General features: G+C 44.8%; 1 protein-coding gene across 1 annotated transcript in view; it reads right to left on the bottom strand.

Moving 5' to 3' along the window:
* Positions 1 to 19773, bottom strand: part of cdc73 (cell division cycle 73, Paf1/RNA polymerase II complex component, homolog (S. cerevisiae)) — a 498975-nt gene that overhangs the window by 459970 nt on the left and 19232 nt on the right. Inside the window, exon 2 of the mRNA XM_085982387.1 lies at positions 6095 to 6200. Coding sequence (XP_085838513.1) covers positions 6095 to 6200 — 106 coding nt within the window. The remainder of the gene's footprint in view (positions 1 to 6094; positions 6201 to 19773) is intronic.

Genomic DNA, 19773 nt, shown 5'->3' with positions numbered 1-19773 from the left:
AAGGGGTGGGTCAGGCAGCTCCAGCATCCACACTCTGCGCCTTTTAGGCCTGCAAATCGGCGCAGGCCCTTCTCTGGCGCAAAAAACTTGGCTCCTATGGAGAGGGTGAGGTAGAGAGCAGAGCGCTTCAGCACTGAGTCTCTGGAGGAATTGGTGTCCGCAGTGGAGCGCCGGCGAGATGTCCTATACCCAGACAATGGCAGGAGGCCTAATCATAAGGACTACCGACGAGCTTGGAGGGATGTTTCTCTGAGGGTCAACTCCAGCAGCATGGCGACCAGGAGCCCTGTCCAGTGCCGGAAGAAATTCAACGACCTCACTCGGGTCGTCAGGGTGAGTGGAGTTAATGTAAACTTATGCATCCCTCCATGAGCACCTGACTTTATGGCTACAGGGTGCGTAATACCCCAAAGGCCATCTGTCAGCAAGCACCCATGGCCCTTTCTGGTCACACATATCCACATTTGACTCAGGGCATCATGTAAGGAAGGGCTCTTCCACCATGGGGGGCATGAGAACATCACTCAGGGCATCATGTAAGGGCTCTTCCACCATGGGGGGGCATGAGAACATCACTCGGGGCATCATGTAAGGGCTCTTCCACCATGGGGGGCATGAGAACATCACTCAGGGCATCATGTAACATCACTTCCCGTCCTTTGCCCTGCAGGCCAAGCTGGCGCGGAATCGAAAGGAGCAGCTTCGCACCAGAGGAGGCCGTCCTCAAGTGGAGCCTCTGACGGATCTCGAGGAGAGTGTCCACCAGATTGTGGGAGGACGTCCGAGTGGTCCTGTCACCACTGCAGTTGCCGACCCCATTGTCCACAGCGATGGTAAGTTTCGCAACTATTACAGCTGTCACCTTTCAGTTGTTTCCCCCGCCAGCATGCTTTCACAATGTGGACCCATGTCATAGCATTGCCGCACTGTTGCATCCCTTGCTGCCAAACTGCCCTTTTGCTAAAGCCACTCTTCAACCTCCCTGCTTTCAGATGCTGCATCACCAGCTCGGGAGCCGGCCCCTCAAGCTGCCAGTGCAAGTGCCTCCGGAGGCGACGACCAGGAGGAAGCCGGACCATCCGTGCCAGCCTCAGGGGAGCCACCGCATGTGGAGACTGGGGATAGTAGTTCCCTGGAGAGGGGGGGGGGGGGGGGGTGCTCTGATGAGTAGCCAGTTGCAGGGACCAGCGACCTGCAGCAACGCGCGGGGGGTAGGGACGCTTATGGCTGCAGTGGGGAGGATGCCCGAGTCCATCGACACTCTGGCAAAGAGTGTGGTGGACTTTGGGGCAGCAATGGAAAGGACTGCCCAGGGCTTCGGGGCAGCAATGGAAAGGTCTGTCCAGGGCTTCGGGGCAGTAATGGAAAAGTCTGTCCAGAGCTTGTCCGAAGCAGTGGAAAGGACTGTTCCGGCCTTGTCCGAAGCAGTGGAAAAGACTGTTCCAGCCGTGTCCAAAGCAGTGGAAAGGACTGTTCATGGCTTCTCGGAAGCACTGGCACCTGCCACGCAGGTCCTCACTGCTGCCACGCAGTCACTTGCTGGCCTCGTCCACACGCAGATTGAGGCCACGCGAACACTCACTGCTGCCACCGTAGCTGCATCAGGCAGGATCACCCCAGGCCCTTGCAGCACCACAGCAGGCCATGAATCTGTGGAGCAGTCGATAGCGGCGGATGATCCGGTGCGGCACCGTCAGAGTGCCAGTGTGTCGGCCGACCACGGTGCAGGTGTCCTCTCTCTGCATGTGACCCGTCCTGATGCCAACTCTGGCACGTCAGCAGAGCAGCTGCCACCACCTGCGCGGCACACTGCTAGCAGACATGCCCAGTTGGAGCAGCCTGCTTGCGGGACCTCCAAGCCCAGGGGTCGGCCAGGCCGTCCCTCAGGGGCTTCAGCGCCTCCAGACACTCAGCAGGCGTCCCCCAGCCTTGACCCAGCCACTGGGGTACAATTATGGAGGAGCTGCAGGGAGGGAAGGGGCCGACCTCGTAAGAGGAGTCGGTCTCCATCAAGGGGTCACCAGCAGAGGGAGGTGCTAAGACGTCTCTTTTTCCGGTTTTAAGGCAGTCCACACCTGTTGTGTTTGTTTGTTATGGTTTGGTTAGTTTCGCTGGGTTGCCAGACAGTTACCTGTTAGTTTGTTAGTTATGATTTCTGTTGCCATTACGTTGTCATGCTGGAAGGAAGCACTTGTTTGAAAATAAAGAAAACTTTTTATTTACAATCGAGCTGTACACTATTTACAATCATCGATGCCTTCATAGGCTTACAGCAAACCGGAGGGCGCTGTTCGATCCACAGCCACCATTCCGTCCGAGGGGCCTAGAACCGAGTCCTTATGAGCCTCTGACGAACAGCCCTTCCAGTTTCTGGAGCCCTCCCATCTTCCTCCTCCTCCTCCTGATCCTCCTCCCCCGCATGCTCCTCCTCCTCCTCCACCACCTCCTCGTCCGCCTGCTCTGCTGGACCTTGAGGGTCGGCTGGCATTGGCTGGGTGCGTCGAATGGCCAGGTTGTGGAGCATGCAGCAGACAACAACGATGCGCACCACATGCTCCAACGAGTACTGTAGGGCACCCCCCCGAATGGTCTAGACAGCGGAAACGCTGCTTCAGCACACCAATTGTGTGCTCCACAATGTTCCTGGTGGCCTGATGTAAAGCTTTTCTGCCGGGGTGGTGGGCAAACAGAGCGGGGTCATGAGCCATGGGCAGAGAGGATAGCCCTGGTCGCCCAGAAGCCAGCCTCGTGGGTGATCCGGGGCCTCAAAGGTCAGCCACTGAGGTCTGCCGCAGGCTGCTGCCAGGGAATTGTGCATTCACCACCATGATCATCTGCCGGTGTTCACAGACCAGCTGCACATTAAGGGAGTGGAAGCCCTTTCGGTTGCGGAACTCCTCCGGATTCTGCAATGGCGCCCGCAAAGCCACGTGTATACAATCAATGGCCCCCTGCACCATGGGGAAGTCTGCAATAGCCGCGAAGCCCTGTGCACGCTCCCCCTGCTTCTCCAGGGTCAGAGGGAAGGTGATGAAATCGCGCCTCCTTTTGTAGAGGGCAGCTGTAACTTGCCGGATGCAGCAATGCACCGCAAATTGAGAGATATTAGAAATGTCCCCAGCTGCTGCCTGAAACGATCCGCTGGCGTAAAAGTTGAGCGCAACAGTCACTTTCACGGCCACCGACAGAGGTCCTGCACCGTATCCGCGGCTGCAGATCCCCAGCAAGCAGGTGGCACAGCTCAGAGACAACATCCTTACCAAATCTCAGGCGTCGCAGACACTGCTCCTCCGACAAGGTAGGAGACCTGCTGCCTGAAAACCCTGGCAGCGTATGGTCGGATTTGGCGACGTCCATTGGCCCTCCTCCTTCTGGCCAATCCCGGCCCTCTCTCCCTCCGTCTCTGTGCCCCTGCCAGCTGTTCAGCAAGGATAACGTGCCCCTCCAAAGCAGCTCCCATTATTCTGTCCGACGAATAAGACGCAGTCAGCTTTCTGGATCCAACTGCTCTGAACAGGGCTGAAGGTCCCAAGGCTCATCTGGCTCAATAACAAGTCTTTGCCAGTGAAGGTCTGCAACTCTCTCCAGCAGCGAGCAGAATGGCCAGGCCAAATGGCTGCCAGTTTTATAGTAGTGCTGTCCCCTTTAAAGAGCGCCCCCCGAGTACGAGATGGACCTGGTAACGTTCCATCCAACTGTCACTAATAGCGCCAGGAGAAACGGAGGGGGGCGCCACTGAATTTCCGGTACGGGGCACCAAAAAGGCGTTGCACAATGAAATGATGTCATGATCTGGCTGCGCCCGCAAGCGGGCGCAAAGACTTAGCACCGGCGCGAACAGGCTACTCAATATGGCCAGATGCGCTAGGATCACTGCGCACGTCCGAAAATTGGGTAACGCCCCAAATCTCGGGCTCTTTAGGCGCTAATCGCTGCGCAACCAACCGAATTTCTAGGCCCATGACTCAGCTTGGTGTCACCTTCAGGCAAGAAGAGAAGACAGTGGGGAAGCTAGATAATTTGCCTAATATCTTTGTTCACAAACCTTTGCTTTCAGGGCTCTTTAAAGCAAAAGGAAATATGTTTCTCAAAGTTCTAAATGAAATATTTCTATATATTACAGAAAAAGTGAAAAACAAATGAGCACTTTTGACATTTGGAGGGTTGTCACGTTGACCAATTACTGATGTGATTTGTATTAAATTAATTCTTTCATACCAATTACTATGAATCAAATGATTCAGTGATTTTATCTATCAAGGTGGTTCCTGGTTCAATCTTTGATCTGTGCTGAGTTAGAAGCAGAGTGGCACTATGGGCACTACAATTGGGCTCAGCACCCCTTCATTAGGATAGAGAAATTGACCACCAGAGGTGAGGATGTGTGAACAGAACTTTCCTCAATGACAATGTTGCCATGATCAAACAGCCTGCCAACACTCACCATCAAGGCTCACATGAATAATGGCCACTGGGATAAGGTACCAGAAGGTGATCAGAACCCATGGATCCTTACCCCAGAAAGGAATCAAAACATTCAAGAGGGTAGGAAGAAAACAGGCAAGTTAAATTTCAGCAAAACAAGGACGCAGCTTAAGAAAATGTAGACGTAATCCTTCAGCCTCAAAGGATTTTACCAATTCCCTTCCCAATATACACCCTGCCTTTTAAAACACATTTATCCTCAATTGAAAGATGCTTTTACAATAGCAGTAATCCCAATGTAAACCTACCAGCAATGACCCAAGCACCCAAAAAGAAAAGGAACTTCAGATGTTCGTTTGTTTATATTCATCACCCTCCACCTTATTTCCTTTTGTTCCTTTTCTTATCTCCCTTCTTACTCTTCCCCCTTCTCCAAACCCAAAGAAGGAAAGAAATAGCAAACAATTCTAATGAGCCGCCAGCATTTCCACAGTACAAATTAAACCAGTTGGCAATAATATAGGAGGGATGCATTTTTACTACACCCTTCACTTGAACAAATTACTAATAGAATTTCTTCAACTGAATAAAGATACTTTTACAATGACAGTAATCCCAATGTAAACCTACCACCAAAACCAGTGTGATAGCAGTTTTAGTGTTAAACATCCTCACCATTTGTCTTGCCTTTCCCTCATTCCCTTTTGCTTCCCTACCCTATCACAGGTCAGAGTTTTCATCCAATTTTCATTCAGTAATTTCTGCATCCAGTAAACTATTTTCGTATCAGGCACCAGAATGATTCCTTGCTGATATTTTCAGGGTTCAAGCCTGACATGATGTGTTTTATTTGGAGAAAGATGGTCTAGATTTTCCAAACATTGAGAGGCATAAATGATATATCTGCAAGCAGGCCATACTTACAACAACAGCTTGCATTTATATAGTGCCTTTAAAATAGTGAAATGTCCCATGGCACTTTAAAGTAGAGTGTTATCAAACAAAATTTTATACTGAGACATACAAGGAGATAATAGGGCAGATGACCAGAGGTAGGTTTTATGGAGCGTATTAAAGGAAGAAAGAGAACTAGAAAGGCGGAGAGATATAGGAAGGGAATTCCAGAGTTTAGGGCCTCGGCAGCTGAAGGCTCGGCCGCCAATGGTGGAGTGATTAAAATCGTGGACGCGCAAGAGGCCAGAATTGGAGGAGCAGAGATCCCGGAGGGTTGTAGGTCTGGAGGAAGTTACAGAGATAGGGAGGGGGTGAGGCCATGGAGAGATTTGAAAACAAGGATGAGAATTTTTAAATCGAGGCGTTGCTTAACCGGGAACCAATGTAGGTCACCGAGCACAGGGGTGATGGGTGAACGGGACTTGGTGCAAGTTAGGATATGGGCAGCCGAGTTTTAGATGATCTTAAGTTTACTTAGGTGGTAAGCACAGAACTACATCACACAAGTTTAAATGTAACCTTCCAAACATGGTTGAGTTCATTCATCTGAGCGCTGAATATACACATGTGGGTATTAGCTCTTCCATTTTTGTGTGTCAATGGATCCCCTAGTTATACCTTGCTGGGAATCTTCCACATATCTGTATGCACACTTTGGATTTAACATTTTCATCCAAAACTTTGTTTAAGTATACAACAAATGCACAATACTTACTGCAGCACGCCGCACATACACAGGATGGGAGAGGTGAACATTGTTAAGCAGGAATAATATGGAATCCAAAGTATAATATTCCCTTGGCTGGCCTTCCTTCCCCGTCCTATATAGAAAACAAAACTGAAATTAGTGGAGAAGTGCACTACAAAGTGAAAATTACAATATACATCATAGGGTAACAGGGTTCCAGTTATATTCATACTTATCAATTTAGCACCTTTGTATAGAAGAGCTGTATTTAAGTATATGATTTCAGTGATCTACAGAAATTTTAGGAGACAACAACAGCTATTGTGGAAGAGAGTAAATTCAAAAGCAACACACCACACACACACCACACACACACCACACACACACTTGGCCAAAGAGGTACGTTTTAAGCAGCATCTTAAAGGAGGAGAAAGAGTCAGAGGTTTGGGAAGGGAATTCCAGAGTTTAGAACCGAGACAGTTGCAGGCATGTCTGCCAATGGTGGAGAAAAGGAAGTGGAGGATGCACAAGAGGCCAGAGTTGAAAGAATGCAGAGTTCTCGGAGGGGTTGTAAGCAATGTTCCCGCTAATTATTTTTGGGTGTGCGGCCCCTTTAAGGGGCTGCACAGCCCATTCAAAATACTTTGCATGCGTGGTTTACCCCACTGAAAAGCCGGCTGCGCGGGAAGACCAGAGAGGGAAAAGGGAGCATTGGTTGTAAGGCTGGAGGAGGTTACACAGATGGGAAGGGTGAGGCCATGGAGGGATTTGAACACGAGGATGAGAATGTTAAATTTGAGTCATTGCTGGACCGGGAGCCAATGTGGGTCAGCGAGCAAAGTGGTGAAAAGTGAACAGGACATGGTGCGAGTTAGGATTCGGGCAACAGGGCTGCAACACAAAAACACATTTTGGCAAGCGATAAGAACTGAGCCCAACCCGGTTACAGGAAACTTTCGTTTAACCAGAGGTTAAATGTCCAGAAAGCTCTATCTACCGGCAAAATTCAGGAGCCATTTCCTATAAGTTTTTTTACTTATCGTTGCTTTTTTTTTCCAGTCAGGCTCTGCAAGGTCTAGCTGAAGCTGTTGCTTAGCTACAGAGACGCTTTTAAGCTGCGGCCGACTGTTTTGAAGCTGTTGCTAAACAACAGGGTTTGTTGATTCACACGGAGCTCAAAAGCTCCGTATGTTTTAACATTAGCGCTAGTTTCTACGGCAGTTTTGATGGTACTGCACCAGCTCGGTCCCATCAGTGCCGGATACCAGAAAGTTTCTTGTATTAGCTCACATCCAGCTCAGGGCACTGGATAATCATCAGCAACAGGAACCCCGGTTATGCTGTGCCTCTCCAGCCTGACAAAGAAGTCACAAGAAATCAACAATCGCTATGCCAAACAAATCAGAAGATTACCAGGAAATAAAATATCTAGCCAAGCTAGGGTGAAAGAGTCAAACCGCCTGAACGGAAACAGTAAAACATCCTCGGACAAGCAATCCTGTCTGATATCCACCCAAAAAAATCACGATAGCTACTTGTATAACAAATTTGTGGGTTTACATAAACATATATTAACCAGGATATGTTTGAATTAAGTAGTTCAGTTACCAGTCTTGAAGGACTAGCATCTTTTAGCCACCGTCTAACCCTGAATGCAAAGCTATCTAGTAAAATGTAAGTTCGGGTTTGTGGCTGAAAGACTACATGCACCAAGTTTCCCTTCTTTAATACTGTTTAGAAACTCTCAACATAACAAAAGGTGCAGGTCAAGTCTCATTACACATTAATTGCAGCGATATGTTGCAATCTGTGAACATGAATTCAAAAAAACTGGCCACTGCATGCAGCAGAATTTCTGCTTCAGGAGGTTTGCCAGAGAGCAGTTTAGGATAAACGGAGAAATCCTGAAAGATGTCAACAGCTGTATCACTTGTTAGTTCACTGTGTGGTTAACTACGCAAAGAGAATCACTTGACTTGCTTTGATAAAGGTTTCTCCTTGCCTTTCAACAATGAACATTCATCTAATACACTTTAAACATTCAGAAAACTGAGTGTGTAAAGTAACTGCACAATTGTAACTACAGTATACTAATTCCGGAGGTAACAACCAGTAGCATTTTACTCTGTGTGTGGTATCTCCTACAATCAGTCTTTCTGTACCTTAAACACTCATCTGTCTATTAACGGTAATAAATTTGCCAAAAATTACCCATTAACCCTGTGCTGCAGGCAGATAATGGAACTGCTTCACGACCAAATGAACCAATTTTCTACTGTGACTACCTGCTCAATGTGGCATTTATAAAAATCTACAACATCTTGCATTTATATAGCACCTTTAACGTAATAAAATCAAATATTTTAATATAATGCCACATAATAGACTTGTTAGCAAAATCAAAGCCCATGGGATTAAAGGGGTAGTGGCAGCGTGGATACAAAATTGGCTACGAGACAGAAAGCAGACAGTAGTGGTTAACGGTTATTTATCAGACTGGAGGGAAGTATAGTGGTGTCCCCCCAGGGAGCTGGAGTACTGTGTCCAATTCTAAGCACCACACTTTAGGAAGGATGCCAAGGCCTTGGAGAGGGTGCAGAGGAGATTTACTAGAATGGTACCAGCGATGAAGGACCTCAGTTATGCGGAGAGACTGGGATTGTTCTTTTTAGAGCAGCGAAGGTCAAGAGGAGATTTAATTGAGGTGTTCAAAATTATGAAGAGTTTTGATATAGAGAGAAACTGTTTCCACTGGTGGGAGGGTCAATAACCAGAGGACATAGATTTAAGGTAATTAGCGGTCTGCACAGTGTTTTATTTGGGAATTTGGAAAGGGTGGGAATTCGGAGAAGAGGGGGAAGGAGTTGTTGCTTTTTGCCTACACTACTTGTAGTGCTTTGTGCTACAGGTAGATATCTAATTACAGTACCCTTAACTTAATCCAGATCAAGTAAGTACTCAAGAAACTACTCTGCAAACTAAGTTACCTAAATACAAATATAATTAAATAAAACAAGGTCATATAGGGATGGCAGTGCAGGTGGTGTGCCACAACTGCAGCATGTGGGAGTTTGTGGAGAGCATTGTGATCCTGGACAACCACATTTGCAGTAAGTGCCTGCATCTTGAGGAACCTCAGCTCAGAGCTTTTGAGCTGGAGTCGGAGGTGCAGACATTGCAGGACATCAGGGATGGGGAGAGTTACCTGGACACCGGAGGCAGTCACACTCCTTAGGTTAGGTAGTGGTACAGGTCTGGTTAGTGATCAGGGACAGGAGGGTGTGACTGCAACTCAGGCAGGTAAGGGGACCCCAGGTGCAGTGCTGGAGGAGCCTCAGCCTTTGCCCTTGTCCAACGGGTATGAGGTTCTTGCTGCCTGTGTGGATGAGGGAAAAGCCTGCAGGATGGATGAGCAAGCTGACCATGGCACCATGGTGCAGGAGGTCATTCAAGTGGGAGGAGTGAAAAGGAATGTAGTTGTGGGGGTTGTGACAATATGGTCAGGGGGTTAGATACTGTTCTCTGCAGCCGTGACCGAGAGTTCCGAAGGTTGTGTTGCCTGCCTAGTGCCAGGGTTAAAGACATCTCCTCGCGGCTGGAGAAGAACTTGGAATGAGAAGGGGAGGATCCAGTTGTCGTGGTCCATGTAGGAACCAATGACATAGGTAGAACTAGGAATGAGGTTCTGCTGAGGTAGTCTGAGGAGCTAGGATCCAAATTAGAAAGCAGAACCTCAAAAAGGTAATAATCTCTGGATTGTTACCTGAGCCACGCGCAAATTGGCATAGGGACATACAGATTAGAGGTTTAAATGCGAGGCTCAAAGAGTGGTTTGGGAGGAAGGGGTTTCAGTTCATGGGGCACTGGCACCAGTACTGGGGAAAGAGAGAGCTGTTCCGGTGGGACGGGCTCCACTTAAACCGGGCTGGGACCAGTGTCCTGGCTAACCGAATAACTAGGGCAATAGACAGGGCTTTAAACTAATGAAGGGGAGAGTGGCAGGATTCAGGAAAAAGTAAATTTAAAAGTAGCGAGAGAAATGTCAAGGCTCTAGAGCAGAGCAGAGCAGAGTTTTGGGTAAAAATAAGCAGAGTGGGTCAGGAAGGGACAGAGAGAGTAACAAAGGTAATAAGGTATCAGTGACTAAGGTGACATCAGGGGAAAAAAAGAAATAAGTCAAAGCTAAAGGCACTATATCTGAATGCGCAAAGCATTTGCAACAAAATAGATGAATTAATAGCGCAGATAGAAATTAACAGATTTTATCTAATAGCCATAACGGAGACTTGGTTGCAAAGTGGCCATGGTTGGGAACTAAATATTCCAGGATATTTAGCTTTTAGAAGAGATAGGCAAAATGGAAAAGGAGGAGGGGTAGCCCTGATAATAAAGGATGGGATAAAGACAGTAGAGATAAAGGGGTCGATTTTCCTGAAGCTGTCGGGAAGAAGGCGGGACTACAACTTTCGGGTTTTAGACCTGCCTACTTCGACGTCTGGCCAATCCGCGCGATTTTCCCTTGATTGACCTTGTTGAGCCCACCCAGCGGGCTCAGCAGGCCAATTAAGGGCCACCCGGCAACAGGTGACGTCACAGACTGCAATTTCATCTGTCAAGAGTTCTTGACAGATGAAATATCAGTGTTTCACAGCTGTTTGAAGCTGTGAAACACTGACAGTCTGAGTTCTAACCTGAGTCCTTCTGCACAGACTCAGTTAGAACTCTCAGCAGCACTCAAAGCTGAAGGCTGTCACTTTTCACAGATCGCAGCCATTCAGCTTTAAGTGCCGGCTGAGTGATGGGCTCCCGACATCTACAGGAAGAAAGGCTGTTAAGGTAAGTACAGGTAAGTAAAAGTTCTTTACACACTTTAGACACACCAAACACACTTACCTTTGCACTTATGCACCCATCACTCACCTGAGCACCGACATCGCGACCCCCTCCAACTCCTTCAACCCGACGGCCCGCCTGCTCTAACCTGGCGTGGTTTGGAGCCGTCGGGAATCCCACACGAAACCCCTCAAAATAGGGATTAGGCTAAAAATTGCCTATTAACTACCTGTTAACAGGCAGTTAATTGGCACTAATCCCTTCCTGCCTGGTTTCGGCGGGTCCCAGTGTGGGGCGGGTACCCGCCGCCCCTGAAACTTGCATGGGGCGGGGTTTTGGGCGGGATGGTGTCGGGACCCCCAAATTTGGGATTCCCCCCCCCCCCCCCGCCTGAAACCCCGCCTGACGGCTCCAGGAAAATCGACCCTAAAGGATCTTAGCTCCGAAAATTAAGAAGTAAACTCAGTTTGGATGGAGCCAAGAAACAGCAAGGGGCAGAAAACATTGGTGGGAGTTGTTTATAGGCCCCAAAACAGTAGCTGTAATGTAGGGCAGAGTATAAATCAGGAAATTAGAAGCACATGTAACAAGGGTAATACAGTGATCATGGGGGACTTTAATCTACATATAGACTGGGCAAACCAAATTTGCAGTAATAGTGTGGAGGACGAATTCATGGAATGTGCACAAGATAGTTTTCTAGATCAGTATGATAAGGAACCAACTAGCGAACAAGCTATTTTAGATCTAGTATTGTGCAATGAGAAAGGGTTCATTAATAACCTTGTAGTAAAGGGACCTTTAGGAAATATGGTAGAATTTTATATTGAGTTTGAAAGTGATTTAGTTAAATCCGAAACTAGGGTCTTAAATCTAAACAAAGCAAACTACGCAAGTATGAGGGGCGAGTTGGCTACGGTAGATTGGGGAACTACATTAAAAAGGTATGATGGTAGACTAGCATTTAAAGAATTAATACATAATTTACAACAAATATACATTCCTTTAAGGCACAAAAACTCCACAGGAAAAGTGGTCCAACCGTGGCTAACAAGAGAAGTTAAAGATAATATTAAATCAAAGGATGGGGCTTATAATGTTGCCAAAAAGAGTAGTAAGCCTGAGGATTGGGAGGATCTTAGAATTCAGCAAAGGAGGACCAAGAAATTGATAAAGAAAGGGAAAATAGAATGAGAGTAAACTAGTGAGAGACATAAAAACAGACTGTAAATGCTTCTATAGGTGTGTAAAAAGGAAAAGATTAGCGAAAGTAAATGTGGGTCTCTTACAGGCTGAGACAGGAGAAATTATAATGGGGAATAAGAAAAAGGCAGTGAAATTAAACAAATACTTTGTGTCTGTCTTCACGGAAGACGACGCAAAAAACTTCCCGGAAATAGTGGAGAACCAAGGCTCTACTGAGAATGAGGAACTGAAAGAAATTATTAGTAAAAAAATAGTACTGGAGAAATTAATGGGACTGAAAACTTACATCCTCAGGCTTTGAAAGAGGTGGCTATAGAGATAGTGGATGCATTGGTTGTCATTTTCCAAAATTCCATGGATTCTACAACGGTTCCCGTGGATTGGAAGATAGCAAATGTAACCCCACTATTTAAGAAAGGAGGGAGAGAGAAAACGGGGAACTACAGACCAGTTAGCCTGACATCAGTAGTAGGGAAAATGCTAGAATCTATTCTTAAGGACGTGGTAACAGGGCACTTAGAAAATAATAATAGGATTGGGCAGAGTCAACACAGATTTATGAAAGGGAAATCATGTTTGACAAATCTATTAGAGTTTTTTGAGGTTGTAACTAGCAGAATAGATACGGGGGAACCAATGGATGTGGTGTATTTGGATTTTCAGAAGGCATTCAATAAAGTGCCACACAAGAGGTTATTAAACAAAATTAGGGCTCATGGGATTGGGGGTAATATACTACAGGAAATTTTTGATTTACCGGCACCTAAATAACCGGAAATCTCGGTTAACCGGCAAAATTCAGGAGTAGGTTCAGGTAAGTTTTACCTCATATTGTACTTGCCTTCCTCGATCTGTTGCTGTGCAAGGGTGTGGCTGTAGCTGTTGCTAAGCTACAGAGACGCTTGGAACTTGTGGCCATTGTTCTGCAACTGTTGCTAAGCAACAGGGTTTGTTGCTTTATACGGAGCTCTCAGCGCTCGGTTATCCGGAATTTTTGATGAACCGGCACCACGTCAGTCCCGGATAAAAAAAAAAGTTTCCTGTAGCATGGATTGAGGACTGGTTAACGGACAGAAAACAGAGAATAGGAATAAATGGGTCATTTTCGTGTTGGCAGGCTGTAACTAGTGGGGTACCGCAAGGGTCAGTGCTGGGGCCTCACCTATTCACAATCTACATCAATGATTTGGATGAGGGGACCAAATGTAATATATCCAAGTAGGGTTGCAAAGGGGTGGAAAGTTTCCGGTAAATTTCCGGAAATTTTCCACGGGAAGTTTAGCTTGGGAATTTTGCCCAAAAAAGCACATGCTAGCATAATATTGTTTTTTTTGTATTTCTTTCTTTTTTTCCCCCCCACGGGTCCTCTCTTAAAATTACTAACAGAGATGGAATCTTAATTATTAAGGAATTTCTTAATCAATATATGTTTATCTTCTTACTTGGCTTGTTTTAATAATTACAAGTTTTGTGTGTGACTGTGAACAAATGTGTCCTGATTGGGTGGATGAGCGATTAGCTCCCTCTATTTGTAATATTTGCATATCGAATTGTGATTGGCCTGCAGGCATCTGTAAGACTGCTATAGTTTTTTTAAGATCCAGGTTAGGGGTCCTGAGGGAAGTCATTTTGTTTTCTGCTGTTGTTGTGATGATGCAGTAAGTAAATCAGACTTTATACCAAATAAACCAGTTACTTGTTGAACTCTGTTGTCCTTCAATTTAAAATATACAAAATAATACACTATTGGTGATGTAGCGTCGTGTGTGTACAGGTCATGCTTCCATCACATGGAGCATCAGCAAAAATGTACTCACCCTGTTGCAATCGTGCTGATCGACCGCAGTTCGACACAGATATATGAATGCCCTTTATTTCTCTGCATAGAACAATGCCACGTTTACCGTCGGATGTGTGGAAGCATTTTACCCCAGGCATTAAAGATGGAAAGACTGTGTACATGTGCAAACACTGTAGAAAGCCATATGTAAAGAATGCCACAAAGATGCAGCAGCATTTATCCAAATGCAACAACTTCACTCAAAGCTCACAGCAGTCAGCCCAGAGTTCCTCTGCTTCCATTCAAGAAGATGATGGTTCTCATTCAGCATCAGGCTCCTTATCATCAGCAACTCCTGGCCCACTTGGAAGGTTCTTTGATACAATGGATAACCATAGCCAGAAGAATGCAGATGAGTGCCTTGCTCGAGCTGTATATGCAACAGGCTCACCCCTCATGCTCACAGCCAATGTGTACTGGAAGAGATTTTTCAATGTTATTCGCCCTGCATACTGTCCTCCCACCAGACATGCTTTGTCTACTTATTTGCTGGAGGTTGAGTATAACAGAGTCCAAGGAAAGCTCAAAGAAACGATAGCGATGGCAGACTGTGTTGCAGTTATCTCAGATGGGTGGTCAAATGTACGAGGGGAGGGCATCATAAACTACATCGTCTCCACTCCTCTCCCAGTGTTCTTCAAGAGCACAGACACGAAGGACAACAGACACACAGGCACATACATTGCTGATGAGCTGAAAGCAGTCATCAACGATCTTGGATCACAAAAGGTCTTTGCAGTAGTTACTGACACTGCTGCGAATATGAAGGCTGCTTGGGCTCAAGTGGAGGAGGCCTACCCTCATATTACGTCTATTGGGTGCGCAGCTCATGGGCTTAACCTGCTCCTCAAGGACATCATGGGTTTGAGAACCATGGAAGCACTGTACAAGAGAGCCAAGCAAGTTGTTAAGTATGTCAGGGGAAAACAGGTAGTTGCAGCAACCTACAACTCCAAGCAAATGACAAAGAACAAGAACACCACACTGAAGCTGCCCAACAACACTAGATGGGGTGGTGTTGTCATAATGTACAACAGCCTTCTGGAGGGTAAGGAGTCGCTGCAAGAAATGGCAATATCCCAGTCTGGGGATATGGAAAACACCATCAAGAAAATACTGCTGGATGATGTGTTTTGGGAGAGAGTGGTTAGCAGCCTTAAACTACTTAAACTTATTGAGCCAGATACAGAAGTGTCCACCACACAGCTAGACACTGACAGAGGAGGAAATGGACACGTCAGAGCCAGAGTCAGAGAATCAGGAGGAGCAATGAGGAGTAGAAGACTCATGAGTAGAAGACTCAAAGGGACAAAATAAGGACAAATTACAGGCTAAATAAGCTGACGCTCTTTTTATTTTATTTTAGATGGGTCTTTTTTGTGGGGGTTCAATAAAGTTCAAAATTATAACCTAAATAAAGTTTTGAAAGCCTGTTTTTATTTGTATGGAACGGTATGTCTATTTTGACGACAAAGATAATATAAGGGTCAGAGACAAAAACCAACAGTGTGCAAAAAAACTCAAAATTCCCATAAATTCCCAAAATTTCCCATGGAAAGTTTCCTCTTTTAAAAATTCCCAGAATTTTGCAACCCTATATCCAAGTTTGCTGATGATACAAAGCTGGGTGGGAATGTAAGTTGTGAGGAGGATACAAGGAGGCTTCAAGAGGCTATAGACAGGCTAAGTGAATAGGCAAGAACATGGCAAATGGAATATAATGTGGAGAAATGTGAAGTTATCCACTTCGGTGGAAAAAATAGAAAAGCAGAATATTTTTTAAATGGAGAGACTGGAAAATGTTGGGTTTCATAGCGACCTGGGTGCGAATCACTGAAAAAGTTAACATGCAGGTACATCAACCAATGAGGAAAGCAAATGGCATGTTGGCCTTTATTACAAGAGGATGTGAATAGAAGAATAAAGACGTCTTACCGCAATTATATAGGGCCCTGGTGAGACCACACCTGGAGTATTGTGTACCGTTTTGGTCTCCTTACCTAAGGAAGGATGTACTTGCCATTTGGTGGAGTGCAACAAAGGTTCACCAGGTTGGTTCCTGGGATGGGGGGATTGTCCTATGAGGAGAGTTTGAGTAGACTAGGCCTATATTCTCTAGAGTTTAGAAGAATGAGAGGTGATCTCATTGAAACATACAAAATTCTTACAGGACTTGACAGGGTAGATGCAGGGAAGATGTTTCCCTGGCTGGGGAGTCTAGAACCAGGGGTCACAGTCTCAGAATAAGGGGTCAGCCATTTAGGACTGAGATGAGGAGAAATTTCTTCACTCAGTGGGTGGTGAATCTTTGGAATTCTCTATCCCCAAGAGGGCTGTGGCGGTTCAGTCGTTAAGTATATTGAAGACAGAGATCAATAGATTTTTGAATATTAAGGGAATCAAGGGATATGGGGATAGTGCAGGAAAGTGGAAATGAGGTAGAAGATCAGCCATGATCTTATTGAATGGCAGAGCAGTCTCGAAGGGCCAAATAGCCTACTCCTGCTCCTATTTCTTATGTTCTTATGATGCTTGACTGGAATAAGTAAATTCTAGTGAGAAAGGGACCTTGCCCAAATTAAATGGAAGAAAAAATGTCAAATAGAACAGTAGATTAGCAAAACGAAATATTATTTAAAGATAGAAAAGGTATAAATCAAATATATTACAGCAAATCCTCTTGTAATAAAGGCCAACATACCATTTGCTTTCCTAATTGTACTTGACTTCTTCTATTCTTACACTAAATCTAATTATAAGGTGGTCACTGTTTCCCAAATGTTGTACTGCTTTAAGGTCACCTACTTGATCCACTTCATTACCCAGAACCAGGACAATTACTTCTTCCTTTCTTGTTGCAACAGCAACATAATTTGCTGCCAAAATAACAGTGAGAGTCACCATTATTAACATGTAAATCATTCAGCAACTTGTGGCAAGAAAGAGATATCCCGTGAATTGCGAATCTCCACAAGGTGCTAGACAATTTGAGCTGCTGTGCAGTTAGCCTTGCGCAAATGGCAGCTCACCCTCAACCTCCCCATGAATTTCAAGAAATTGTTGCATTTGCACATTAATTGCCAATTAAACTCACCGCAGAAAGTTAGGGCTGGTACTTAACAGCATAAATACCTCTTTATGATGATATTTATGTTCCTGCAATGCCACTCAACCCCCCTGGTCCAAAAAGGGAACAATTGAAACTGTGGAGTCTTATTCCTGCAGGCTGATGGAGATTTTTTTTTAATTCTTACTTTTCCTTTCTGTCTCTTTTTTTCCCCTCTCTCAAATCAATCTTCCTCTCCTTGTTTATTTCTCTTTCTGTACCAGATTTGACTCTAATTCACCCTATTTCCTTCTCCATCGTAGCTCATTGGTTAAGGAGATAGGCTGTTGGTCCCGTCATTCGCCAAAGTCCCAGATGTCCTGTTGCCCTCGCTTTGCCGTTATCAGCTCCAAATTCTAGCAACTTGCAGTGCAGAAATTTTGAGTTGATGGGTGAGGGAAAAAGTCTAACTAACGGGACACACCGCAAGATGTCCTAGTCCAGCAAATTCTGGGTTACTGTCAAAGAAAGCAGTCTTGAACACGCTGCAAAAGAAAACAGCCACTTTCTCACCAAAGTTTCCTTATTCTAGTCTACTTTTAGATAATTAAGATCTTCTTTAATTATGAATCTTGTTATCACAGAATCTACAGTGCAGATAGAGGCCATTTCGGCCCATCGAGCCTGCACCGACACATATCCCACCCTATCCCCGTAACCCCCCGTATTTAATCCACTAACACTAAGGGTCAATTTATCATAGCCAAATCAACCTAACCTGCACATCTTTGGACTATTGCTAATGCACACCTCTCCAAAATGTTCAACATATTTCATTTTCAATTTCCTTTGCACTGTTCAAAAATATAGAAAAATTCTCAGTAATGTGACCAATCTCGTTATTCCTCAGCTCAATCCAAACTGATTCTAGCTGAAATACTTCTAATATATTATTTCTAATAATCAACACCACTACCACTTCTCCCCTTCATCCTTCCTTATCCCTCCTAAAAAATGTATACATATAAATACCAATCCTAACTCAGCTACAGCCATGTTTCCATTACTATTACAGCATGTTTTTCTCTCTTAAGTCAAGGATTCCAATTCCCCACATTTGTTTCTTAGCCTGTGTGCAGTGATGCACATATTTTAGTTTGGATTCCTTTAATTTGGTCATTTCCCCTTTGATTGCATTCCCATGTCCTGATTTTTCTATCTAATTTATTCTTCCTGGTTTAGACGCTGCATGTCTCAGTGAGGATTCTTTAATCTGATTGGTTGAAGAGCCACGCTGTTGCTTTCCCTGCTCACACACACCACAGATCCCCTGTAGGAGGATGCCGTGCTCGATCAAGTTGCCGCTCAAAAGCCCATGAACAGTTTGTGGGCAGCTGTCAGAGTGATGAACGGTGAGTGCCGTTCCTTCGCCGCTGACTGCAAATTCCGGGCCATTATAGTTGCAACCAAGCTGTGGAGGCTATGCCTGAATTTTATTTATTTATAGATACAAATATGCTCTACATAATAACAAATAGCTTCAATACTAAAAATGCAGACCCCTGACTGACAGCCATTACTACGTTGAACTACATGACAATTAAGTTATCAAATATTTTTCTTCATTCTAGTTTGCTTGAACCATTGCACAAATTTACTGTTTCAAGTTTCATTTTTTAATTTTCATCCCTCTCCCGGCTGCGCCAATTCTTGCTGGAGTTAAATTTAATGGACACCAACAGACCCTGCATTTTTCATGTGCAAACCTGAACAGAGAGTGCTAATGGATTATTCAACCATCGAATGCATCACAGTACAAAGTTCTGCATTTTGACCTTGCTCTTTATACAACCTATTCTGTAATATAGCTGAGGTGTCTTGGCTCCACTGGTTCCTGCTTGAGGCATGCTCTTACATTACATTAACACTTGCACAAGAAATTTGCTCCAAATGTTTATCTGTTCAAACCAAATTAATCCTTTTTGTCACAAAAGTAAAGTATTCCTATTTCTATGTAGCAGTTACAAATTCACAGACCTCCCACATAAACCTCTATGCAAAAGTTAAATTGCAATTACACAGTTATTTAAAAAGCATTTTATGGAAGTGTCCAAAAACAGATTCAAAAACTTAATGCAGCTTTGTAGGAGAATGCAATTTAATAAAAGCTGGTACTAACCACAAGTGTAAGGCTATGGGCAAATGTTCAGCTCTGACAATTCTATTTTAAAGCTCTATAATCCCAAGAATTTATTAAAGTAATTTCAAATATTCACAAAATATATCAAAATGTAAATAAACCAAATACGATTTCAATTTTATTGTATTACAAATATCCGAGTGGATAAATGTACTTCACTGATGTGGTTCTGATTAGTGCATAGAGAACACAATGGCCTGGAATTTGCAGTCAGCAGCGAAGCAAAGGCTGGCCCCGGAGAACACGTCGCACAAGGATTTTGCGATCCCTGTGTCGAGAACTTCGGCTTCTCTGACCTTCAATTCAAATCAAATGAAAGTTAATGGGAATGCCCTTGTGTGAACTGCTGCGACGTCAACAGGCTGTCTAAGCAGCCAATCAAAACGCAGAATTCTCACAGATAGTGAACAAGGAAGTGAGTAAGTTCTCAAAATTCTAACTTTTTAAAAATGTTAGAGAGAACATAATAAAGATTGGGGCTCTCACACTGGGGAAAAGACAAACCTGAAATAGGGATGGACCAACTTTACAAAAAACGAACATTTTATTGAAGTTTCTTAAAAATTTAAATTTGTATTAAA

The sequence above is a fragment of the Somniosus microcephalus genome, chromosome 3, assembly GCF_052327205.1.
Source record: "Somniosus microcephalus isolate GS21.2 chromosome 3, FLI_Smic_1.0, whole genome shotgun sequence".
NCBI lineage: Eukaryota > Metazoa > Chordata > Chondrichthyes > Squaliformes > Somniosidae > Somniosus > Somniosus microcephalus.
Note: the sequence above shows the minus strand (reverse complement) of the source record. Positions and strands in the feature narration are given on the sequence as shown.